Source organism: Cydia pomonella, chromosome 3, assembly GCF_033807575.1.
Source record: "Cydia pomonella isolate Wapato2018A chromosome 3, ilCydPomo1, whole genome shotgun sequence".
Classification (NCBI taxonomy): Eukaryota; Metazoa; Arthropoda; class Insecta; order Lepidoptera; family Tortricidae; genus Cydia; species Cydia pomonella.
In genome coordinates, this window is record NC_084705.1 from 27,546,519 (window position 1) to 27,558,252 (window position 11,734).

Sequence of the window (11,734 nt, forward strand, 5' to 3'; positions counted from 1 at the left end):
TAAAGTTATCACAACACCTAAAGATATATAAGATACTTCACAGTAACCATTAAGTAACAATAAACATCAGTAAGTGTCAGCGGGCGCTGTTGTAAAGATTTAAGTGTTACAAACAGGTTAAAGCTATAAAGCTTGACTCCAGTAGCTGTAATTAACACTATTATTACTCTCAATTCTGCATAACATCATCCATTGTAGCTCTAGAACCACTGTTGGAGTGGAATTTATTTCTTAACTCCTCTATAACGTTCCAAGCTATAACTGAGATTATTATAACGCCGTTCAAAAGATTAAAGTTTTAAAGAAGCCTGTAACTGACGGTATAATGTTTGTTGGGAGCTATGCCGTATGCCGCTTAGTTTCACTTATTTTAATTATTATATGAGTTAGAAGCTAAAAACAAAAGCCCCTAACTCTTATAATGAATAATCTAAAAAATAAGGGTTCCGTTTTTTGCCATTTGGCTACGGAACCCTAAAAACAAACAAGCATAGCTGTTAAAATATTTTCCATAAAGTTAATATCCATAGAGGAAAATGGGGACTACGTTTGTGTGGCGAAGCGTTTTTGAGCGGTCTTCCACTTTCGTGTTATTATATTGCATTTTGATCGACTTCCAAACATGAAGAGGTCCCTTGAATATGTACTTATACGAAATTAATCCGTAGTTGGAGCAGGTAAATACATACCTGATCTAGCAAAACTGAAACGGAAGCAGACAGCAGAATGCCAACTTACAAAAAGACCCACCAAAATAGGTTAGTTGTACTATTAAAAATAGAGGTGTATTGTCAAAGAAAACTTTGTAGCGACGTAAATCTACTGCCATAATTTGTTAAATATCAAAAAGTAGCGCCAAATAATAGATCAAAGGCCAAAGGTATAAAGCAGCATCGTTTCGAGCGATGGCGCCATAAACTTTAGGTAGTAAGGATCAAAGTCAAATGGCGTTCTAAAAGTTTTAATTATGTGTCGAAAGATGGCAGTAAATTTACGTCGCTAAAAAGTTTTCTTTGACAACACACCTCTATTTCAAATTCTCTTTGGTTGTTACACATACTGGCTGTTATTATGCATTACTAAATGACAGTTACCTAAGTCACATAAGTCATTATTGATGTCTTATGTCAATTTGTAGTATAGATACGAGACACAAGAAAATACCTAGTTAATTTATTATGGAGCCACGGCGAGAAAAAGTCCCACTGGATGGGCCTGGGCCCCGCGGCGTGCCTGACTGTTATTACGTAAGTTTTACAAGAATTTACTGTAAGTTAATACATGGTACCTATCAGAGGCGGCGCTAGGCGTTGGCCACCGCCTACGGCATCGCGGTCCGAGGGGCCTCGCGGTCCGAGGCCTCGCGCCTCAAATAAGTATATCTCGGACACAACGTAAAAATGTTCGTTATTTCTTGCGCTACCAGAGGGCCTCGCTAAATGTACCTTGCCCACATAAAATTTTGGTGTTGCCCCGCCACTGGTACCTTATTCACATAGGCACATATGTAGCTCCAACCCTCTAAGACAAGGGTGGCGGTCAAGAAATATAAATACGTAGACCAGTTTCATTTAAGGTTTCAAGAAGTATGTAATTGGTAGATCGCACAGGGTTTCGTTAGTAACCAGGAGATCTTGGGTCTAATCAAGTTGGCCACTCCTGCTCTAAGAGTCTAAGAAATCGCTCGGATGGTGTAGGTTACATGTTTGTTAAATTGATTTTACAACTTTTTGATGATCTACCTATAAATTTATATAAATGATCTACCAAAAATTATAGATTCACCAAGCGTTTTGTTTGCTGATGATATATCCGTTGTGTTTCCGTGCTCAAGCGTTAGTAACTGTAAATTTTACCTTAATATTACCCTTTCTAAATTAGAATCTTGGCTAACTGACCATAATCTCCAAATAAACTACAACAAAACCAAACTAATGCAGTTCAGGCCTTATCAAAAAAAAAACCCTTAACAATAGATATTTCATTTAAAAATAATAAGTTAGAATCTGTAAATACGTTTTCATTGCTAGGATTAAATATAGACTCACATATAAATTGGAAGGACCACATACAACAATTAATTAGTAGATTATCCTGATTTACGTATGCACTGCATGAATTAAAAAAGACTACGAATATAACAACTGCTTTAACAGCCTACCATGCTTATGCTCACACCTTGTTCCGCTATGGCATATTGCTTTGGGGAAATAGCACGATTGTAAACAGTCTGTTCACTGTACAAAAAAAGTGTATCAGAATAATAATAAATATAAAACAAATGCACAGCTGTCGAACCTATTTCAAGGAGCTAGGCATCTTAACACTAACGTGCTTATATATATTAGAAATATGTAAATTTGTAAAAGCCCATAGCCATCTTTTCTTACAAGCCAAAGAACGACACACAAAACCGCTAAACCTCCGAAACAATAACAACCTCGCGCTACCCACATCCAACCTAACATTATATCATTCAGGACCTCACATGATGTGCACTAAAATATATAACAAAATTCCACAAGCAATAAAATCAATAGCAAAACCTAAATCATTTGAAACCGCCTTAAATAATTATTTATTAGATAAAAGTTATTATTCTTTGAAGGAGTTTTTTGAAGATACCTTTCCGACAAAATAGAATGCTAGTTTTTTTTTTTTTTTTTTTTAGGTTTATTTTTACCTACATCGCTGTGCAATGTAATGTAATTAATAATATTAGTTTTAAGTATAAGTACTTATAGTATAAGAATAAATTGCTGTGCCCTTACAGGGTCTGTATTCAATGTAATATATGAGCAATAAAGATGTTATGAGTTATGAGTTAAATGGGATAGTATAACAAACTAAGGGGTTTATTCATGTTTTCAAAATTGTACACCCTTTCATATATTGTCATCAGAAAATTAACATAGGCTCATTAGGTACGAACCAGTATTAGATCCTCTCGTTTGGAAACCTTTTAGGTAGGTACAGTCAGCGTCAAATACTTTGTAGCAACCAAAGTATCCAAATAGTTCGGTACACCATATATTTAGTATGGTGTACCGAACTAATTGGCCACTTTGACTGGTACAAAGTATTTGACGCTGACTGTACCTAGTGTAACTACCGCTCAGGTACCAGCGGTTAAGCACTTTTATAATTTTAAGCATACACAATCGCCCAATAGAAATGCCATTTTTGTATCCGGACCAAAAAAAATAGGTAGGTAAATATATCCGTATATAGAGAAAATTCTTCGCATTGTTTTTTCATTCCGTTAACTTCGGGGTATGGGTAAGAACGTTTAAGGAACCTAAATGCCATAGTTAATTTTCAAAAATGTGTTTTGTTTGAAAAAAAGGTTTTTAATGTTGTATATTAAGTATAGCGTTGTTGTAACACCGGAATTATATTTAACCCAACCAAAAAATTAAAGACAGTGCGGTGTCCGAGATAGTACGTACGTTTAGTAGCAAATGTATAAACTCGTACTAAACACTTATCAATATGTAAATACACAGGCCCCTAGGCAAGTGCACACGCTCGTAAAGGCCTTATCAGAAAAACAACGGTATACATATACAACGGTGTATATCACGTCCTCCTCTGTGAATGATGTAAATGTGCCCTTTTATCTTGACTTATTGTAACTGGTCTTGCAATTATATCCAGACGTCCCGCGTGCTAGACTCGACGTTCAGATATGTGAAGTTCGTGCGGAAGCTGAGAGCTGAGGAGGAAGAGCAACGGAAGGGCAAGGAGAACAAGCTTAAGGAGCTCAAAGACCAGCAGTATAGCGATTTCTTCATCAGCTGTGATCGCAAGCAAGTCTATTTCTAGCTCTATCTCCTTAGCAAGTGAAACCGAACGCCAGCGAATGGTGTTACAAGCAATTTTTTAAGTCTCGTTAACCAATTTGTCAGTAGAAAAGGCAGCAGAATCGAAAAATAAATAGCGCACTTCGTCTTTCAAAGCAGATAATTTTGAATTACACAATTTTTTCTATTGAAACATTGTTTTCAAGGTCCCGATGAGGTTTCCGATCAAAATAAGCGGTGTAACTTTGAGGTGTCATTTTAAATTTTTACTAATTTTATTACCCGTTAGGGTTCTATTAACGGTACGTCTGCGAAAAATGTCGTACACGAGTTTTTAGATTGTCAGGTATACAGCAATCTAGTTTTCACAAAAACGTACAGCTCCATGTAATGTTCATCATATCTTGTTCTATTTTTTATTACCTTCCTATTAACTTTATGACGTGAACACCGAGTAAGACTTACTCGTACCTACCTTACCACTTAATTCATATGTTTTATTAGATCTCTGCTTAACAATGTGGCTCGCCGAGTTGAGTTATGCATGGAGTCCTACGAAGCTGACCTAGCAAAGAAAAGACAAAGGTAACCAAACCCAAACCTTATCATTTTATTGTTAAGAGTTTAGTAACTGTTATTTCGAAACTATTAACGTTTTCATAGCATTTTTTCTCTGACTATATTAAGAAGGGAAAAGTGCAGACCGATCTTTGGGTCCAGTAGTACCTAATTCATTTTGTATTTGGGGTCACTTACTACAACTAGCTTCATTAGTTGTATAACTATCTTCCATGACCATCAAGTCTAAAAGAGCTGTACACCCGAGAAGAGGAAGAAAACATCCGCAAGTTCGTAGCGCAAGTGCAAGCGGGAAGAGAAGCGGTGTGGCAGGCGAAGAAGGAGCGCTTGGCGTATCTCATCGCGAAACGGAAGAAGGAACATTCGGAGAAGTTCAAGGATACACCTCTGTAAGTTATGACACTCCACTGGCCCCGGAACCTACGTATTTTAAAGGACATTAATACAATCAGCTGTAGATACGTCTGACGCCGCAAACTGGACACTGGTAGACAGCGGGGCGGGGCGATCGTTTAGATTAAAATGTACTCGTACCATCAGGTGCAAAAGTGAATTCATTCATAATTTTCCCACGCAATTTCGCAGCTCGCTGTACTGTACATATAGACTAAAACGAAAACCGCTGGTATTCAAGACAGATTTGTTAAAATCTATAGGTAAATTGCGATCAAGTCTGTGGCCTGGCCCTCTCGCATACAAATTCGTATTCAGGGGGAGTGAGGTATCTCGATCTGCAGCTGACTGTAATAACGTACATATCCTCAAAATGTTATCTAGATCGAAATGTGTCCATGTGATGCCCTGCCTAGTAAAACTCCGAGCAATGGAAGCCCAGGACATCCAGCTGTACCAGATGAGGGAAAAGGCGGCGCGGCGCGAGGCCGAGAAGGAGCTGGACAAGATGTGGTACCAAGTCGCGATGAAGGAGTCCGATGCTTTGGTTAGCACATTCTCAGTGTTAACATTATTTTATGGTAGTCAAGTGTAAAAATATGAGTGCACACAACCACAGAAATAGTAATAAGGTAATAGTAATTACCTCATTATAATATTCCGTGCACACAACATATCCTATCATAAATATGTCCCATAGCTCTTATATCGTCGAATTAAGAACTATGTGACTTATTTTTGAGTAAGTTATATGCACCCATATTATATACACTTGACTGTACAAGCCTAAAACAATAAGGAAGGGCCTAATATATTTGCTCAAGTGGAAAACCCGAAGGCCAAAAAATAACACGCCCAGGAAATTTAGTCAGTCGAAGTAATCTCTTGGAGAATAAACAAATGTTCGATGGTTGATGGTCGATGCTATTATAGCATCAAGAAAATCGATAGGTAAGGTCTCATGCGGTGCCGTAGGTTTTGCAGTAAGTAGACTATTTGCTTGATAATCTGCATGTAGTTACCACACAATAAGCAGGGTTTACATGGTCATTTCCTGCGTAGTTAGGTATTATGTACAATATACGACTTTATGTATGGTTTACAGGCAGCTCGCATGGAATACGACGCCATACAGCGCACGCGCCGTGACATGGAGTGTCACCAGTACTCCATGTATCAGATAGAACAGAATAAAATCAAACAGCAACAGGAGAAGGAGAGGCTCAAGCAGGAGACCCTGTACTTTAGGGGGCTGTGGGACAAGGCTATTAAGGACGAAGAGGAAGGTACGCCTGGGAGTTTTTGTTGCTTTCAACTATAATGGGACATTAATAAAGCTGATTTTGATAAGGTTTGGCCAGGGAGTGGATTTGACTGGCTACCTCCCTTAATCAAGTTTCAGTCTGTCAGTCTACCTTTTTTTTTTGAGCTAACAAGTCGTGCTATGTCGGAATTATTCTCGATTTCAGCGGAACGCCGTCGTGCAGAAGCTCGTCATAAGACTGGCCACGATCGAGCACTAGCCATCGAAGAGCGAAAACAAAACTTGGAGAAACAAGCCCAAGAACACCAAGTCATAGAAGACGCCTGGGCGTCCCTGGGCGAACAGGGATTGGCGCAAATCAAGGCTGAAGAGGAACTTAGGAGACGCAAGGAGGTAACAACACAACCTGCGTATTACCATACTAGCCGAAGGTCGTCTATCTGTTGACTCTACTGCTGAACCAGAGGTTTCTGACTGATCGTCGGTCTTCCTTATGTGGGAGCCTCCTGTTAAATACCTGAAGTTGCTAGATAACAACTTTAATAGATCAGATGCGACTACGCAGCTAAAACTGCTGCTACATTGAGAGGAAAACTTCCTACCAATAATATCAATATAATAGTAAAACCACAAAAAACAGAATACAATATTAGGAACTAGCTACTTTTAACCACAGTATAAACCCATATAAATTGTATTTATTTCCCTCAGCGTGAATTAGACGAATGCAACCGCAAGATGATCGAGTTACGTGACAACATGCGCGCCTCCGAGTCAGCCAACGACGACTTTATACGCGAGGAGGCGGCGCGGTACCAGAAGGTGGTCGACGAGAAGCGCTGCCAGTACCTCAGCTGGTCGCAGAAGACTAACAGAGTGAGTCTTTACAATAATATTCTAGCTAAACGAGAGAAACCGAGCAACCAAAAAATTATTGAGATGCGGAAGGGAATCCGCATCTCAGAAGGCCACTCGAGAATGCAGATGGTACCAGACTTTAGGATACCTAATAAAAGTAAGCATCTTACAACAAGTGAAACCATAGTATGATCGAGTTTACCAATGACGAAATTATACGCGAGATGGAGAGAAACCATATGTAAAATATCTAAAGCTACTTGCAGAGGACAAAACAGGTCAGTCTGCTTTTAGATAACCAACGTTACGGCTCTGTTGACTTGTTGGTGGTAAATTAATTTATATAAAATAGAAACACCTGTGAACGGTGCTATTAACACGATATCGCTACGATCCCCTAGACCCATATGTTGGGAAAATTTGCTGGCCATGGATGAGGTCTTGAGTATCGATCCAGAGGCCGTGAGTTCAAGTCTCACCCAAGGAAGTAATTTATCCACTTTAAAATTTGTTGGTGGTAGATTTTGAAATTCATACTTATATAGGTAGGTAATTTTTTCATTTTAATTGCTTTTGTCGAAATACTTAATACTTAGGGTCTATTAAATAGAGAGCACTTTTTGCAGCCTGCTAGGACCCTAGGTAGTATCGAAAACCAATTTAAATTTCACCTGACGTTTAACCTTTTGAACGCCAAGAGCCACTAAAGTGGTCGTGTGCTGTCGTGCCTACCACGCCAACGACCACTAAAGAGGTCATGGCAGACGCTGTCAAAGCAATTTTACTGTTGACAGATAAGGTTTAAATTCGTTTCTCAATAGTTAACATATTGGCGTGTATGCCACATTTTGATGCGAGGGAGAAAGCGTTGAAAAGGTTAATCGCACACCCTAATATCGTTATTTTGTCCCACAGGACGTCCGCAAAGCCATGATAGACCAGATCCACGACCGTAAGCAAGCACGAGAGGAGCTGCAAAAGAAACTCCAGGAACAAGACGAGTACCACCGCCAGCTGTTCAACCAGCTGTCACAACTTGCAGCACACAAGGACCTTACAGATGCTCAGCAGAGGAAAAAGCATCAAGAAAATCTGTTGAAGCAGATCGAGTATAATAAACTTCTCAAGGTAAACTTCTATCTAACTTATGTAACTTTTATCAAAGACAAACACACAGCAAAGTAAGGGAGGGTTTTGGTTGCTGTTTGACGCAAAGTAAGTTGGTTATCTACTCAGTCTTACTTTCCATCAAACAGCTATACTTTCAACTAGGTGTACAGTGAAACATGGATAGCACAGAAAACGCCAAAAAATCCTGTCAACGATTTTTTGTTTGAAGGGAGTTCGAGGTTTCGACTTAAATTTCCTATTCGTTTTAACGAGGTTTGATAAACTGGATTAGGTACCTAGGTACTGTCAAGATAATAATCGCTGGTTGATTCGACGTAAGAGTTAAAATATTTTAGGTTTTGGGCTTTAACTTCGTTTCACGTGAACAAGGATTTCGTCTTACCTATCGAGGTGTCGAAGTTCGAATTATAGCGGTTCTATACCTAGTATATATAGAATACCTACACGTGTCTGATGCTTCTCTATGACTTTCAGGAGCGAGCAATACAAGAGGAGCAAGAACAGAGAAAGAAATGCCAGCGTGCGACCGAGGAGTACAACGAGGAGATCAGCCGCATGCTGTGCAGGTCAGTGCCATCGTGTTAACTAATTATTCGTACTTACAGACACCATATTATTTATGAACCGTTTACAAAGAGCACGAGGTCAACACACATAGGTGCAGTTTTACTTGTAATATGATACCATTTGAGCAGGACAACCGAGTTGAATTTTATACCATTGTATAGCCCAGTTACAAGCCAAAAGCTAAATTATTGTTAATATTTTTAATTTACACGGGTACGTCGTAATTGTAGGCATAACTGAAATAACCAGTGTCGATCCCATACAAAGTTTGAACGTGAGCGCTTGTGTGTGGTGACCTCGATGTCTCATGTGCTCTGTCTAATAGATTGAGGTGGTATGTGTCTTACTTGTACTTATTGCAAAGCCATAAGGTTCATCGATGGTCAGTTAAGTGATGCTGTTAGGAGGATACTGACTCCCGTCAGCCTATTCAATCAACAATGAAGCCTTTCCATGGCTTGACGCTAGACCCTATCTACAGTATCGATAGATATCTATATGTTTTCGTAATTGACGCACCCTCGCATTCGCGCCTACCAGAGGGCGTGATTAAAATAATCATTTATCGACAAACGCTAATCGTAAAGTAAAAATGTATGTAGGGACGCGAAACTGATCCTTTCGGGCATTCACGGCTCCGTTCGGCTCAGTAATCAGCATTGCTTTGAGCAATTATTAGGGTTGGCACAACTTGACGTCCCTTTGCGTGTACGACCACACATTAGATGACTTGAATTTTGACAACACTAAATAGCCGAAAGGGATAGTAGCATACATGAGACACAGCATGATTCGTCCCTGAATCGCTGTCAAAATTTGGTTTTGTAGGAAGTTTCTTTTCTGCTGGCCTGGCCAAAATGACAATCGCTATCGCTTCGACAACGAAACGCTTTGTGTCTCTCTATCACTCTTCCATATTAGTGCGACAGTGACAATTGCGTTTCGATCGCTACGGAGCGTAAGCGATTTGCGTGTTGGCTACGCGGCCTGTACGGTGGTACTATTAATTATTCTGTGGTATGGGATCACAGATGCGACGAGGCGAGACGAGACGTCATTATTTAAGTTCATTTTAGTATCCTCTATAATAAACGATTGCCTGGCTAGGCCCCCGGGTAGCAGTAGTAATGTCGAACCGCGATTCTTTAAAACGGCGAAGTCCGGAAAGATCCTTTGTTATGTAAACACTATAATGAGTGTTCAATTGGCCAATCAGCCCAGTAGTAGATTCCCGAATCGAACTGCCACTTTAGTTTCTGAGTAACAAAAACACAGCTTACGCGACTGTTTTCTCCAGGCCGTTCTACAGCGATATGCAGCACCCATTCCTAAGACAGATGGCGGGCGGCCTGAAGATGCGAGAGAAGTGTCCCTGCTCCAAACCGGACTATTGCGCCGTTCCGGAGAAAAAGCCCAACTAAGCAAGAGTCCTGTCATCGTGTCGTGTACGTGACTGAATGTCACGGCCAACGACCAGTATAAAGGCTAGAACACACCGTCTCTCATAAGGATCTGTATTGTACAACGCGTACGTGCACATGCAAGTCTATGTCGTACACGCATCCGGTGTGCACAGGCCTTAAGTGAAAAACTGAGCTAAAGCTTCTTTTGTATGTATTACCTACATAATTAAATGTTGGGATTCGGATGGCGTTCCATATTTGTTTTGAGTTCCTTACTTGTTAAGATGGGTTATGGCGTTCGATATTTGAAATTTGTAATGAAATGTGTGAAATTGTGTAGACGAACCCCCTTATTCATAAAACTACGAGTACGAGCCTCAGTTAGTTAATTTATGTTTTATCCCTTTCTTATAAAAACATAGACAATTATTAACAATTAGCTAACTGAGGCTTGTAACGCGTCTATGAATAAAGTTATAATTATTTACTTTAATAAGATTTGATTAATCTTGTCCCCTTATAATTTGTGACCGCGGCCGGCTAACCGTCCCACTTTGTCGCTTGCCATATGGACGAAGATTTGCTTGTATTTTTCTTTATACGAATAACCTGTCATGGCGTCCTTTTGGCAAGCGACAAAGTGGGACGTTTTGCCGGCCGCGGTCAGATTTATTAATCTAATCGAATGAACAGTATTTATTTGATATTTAGCAGACCTAGTCTTATATTTTTTGTGATCGGAATATTGATATTATTTTAGGAACAGAAGTTTAAACGTACAACTTTTTATAAATTGTATACAAATATTCGTACTTACATGCAAAACGAGCTTTCGCTAAGTTTTTAACTGTCATTGTCTTAGATATGTTTATTTTTGTAACCATTTTATTAGTAACAAACATTATAATTTCTGCTTTTATAAAATCACCTTAGTGTAAATAGGTAAAAAATTACAAATTAAATGCTCATTGGGAAATCATTAATCAGTTTTTGTTTAATTTTCAGGGTTTTCTTATCATGAATGCTTAATTTTTATTTGTGAAATACAAGGTAGTCAAAAATCGTGGGTACAAATCTGTCATGTGCAGATTTTTTTTTTTAATCCCAAGTCGTGACTAAGAATTAGGTCAGAATCTTCGAGCAACACCGAGAAGAGAAGAGAGTCGGCATGTTCGCATTATTTACTCTCTGCCAAAGCACATGCTCAACTGGGCATAGCACAGTGCGTGTTTTGACTGACTAGCCAGTACACAAAAAGAGATCGAGGTGTGCACAATTAGTCTTTGCCGTGTGTCATTTTATAACAAATACCTCGGGCACTATGTGACGGAGGACCTCAAGGACGATCTCGATTTGGAGAGGGAAAGAAGAGCATTAGCGGTCAGAAGTAATATGTTGACTCGTAGGTTTGCCCGTTGTTCAAAACAAGTTAAAATCACCCTTTTTAAAGCGTTCAGTCAAGTATTTTACACGGGTAGCCTGTGGGTCAACTACACGCTGAAAGCCTATAATGCTCTTCGTATCCAGTACAATGATGCCTCCAGTCCTGTTGAGGTTGCCACGTATGGAGTGTGGAATTAAGAGGAGTGGCATCTCTTATGGTAGAACTGTTGCAAAAGTGTCCAGCTGTCAGCTATAAATAATAGTTCCAAATCTCTCCAGAGTAGCGCTAGAGTAGCTAAGAACCTAGGCGTTATTGACGGAGTGAATTGCGCTGTCTATGATTTGATTTTTTT

The 11,734-nt window shown here is 39.4% G+C and overlaps 2 protein-coding genes across 3 annotated transcripts in view; both read left to right on the top strand.

Moving 5' to 3' along the window:
• The window catches only part of LOC133516451 (uncharacterized), a 32,694-nt gene extending 21,713 nt beyond the window's left edge, over positions 1 to 10,981 (top strand). For both annotated transcript variants that reach the window (XM_061849406.1, XM_061849405.1), the window contains 6 exons: positions 5,881 to 6,061; positions 6,245 to 6,432; positions 6,751 to 6,915; positions 7,813 to 8,025; positions 8,503 to 8,594; positions 9,893 to 10,981. In XM_061849406.1, coding sequence (XP_061705390.1) covers positions 5,881 to 6,061; positions 6,245 to 6,432; positions 6,751 to 6,915; positions 7,813 to 8,025; positions 8,503 to 8,594; positions 9,893 to 10,016 — 963 coding nt within the window. In that variant the 3' untranslated portion in view covers positions 10,017 to 10,981. The remainder of the gene's footprint in view (positions 1 to 5,880; positions 6,062 to 6,244; positions 6,433 to 6,750; positions 6,916 to 7,812; positions 8,026 to 8,502; positions 8,595 to 9,892) is intronic.
• On the top strand, positions 410 to 5,292 carry LOC133516452 (uncharacterized). Its single transcript, XM_061849407.1, has 4 exons — positions 410 to 1,247; positions 3,658 to 3,809; positions 4,308 to 4,388; positions 4,607 to 5,292. The coding sequence occupies exons 1-4, from the start codon at positions 1,179 to 1,181 to the stop codon at positions 4,773 to 4,775; spliced, it is 471 nt and encodes a 156-aa protein (XP_061705391.1). The 5' UTR covers positions 410 to 1,178; the 3' UTR covers positions 4,776 to 5,292.
• Positions 10,982 to 11,734: the final 753 nt, after the last annotated feature.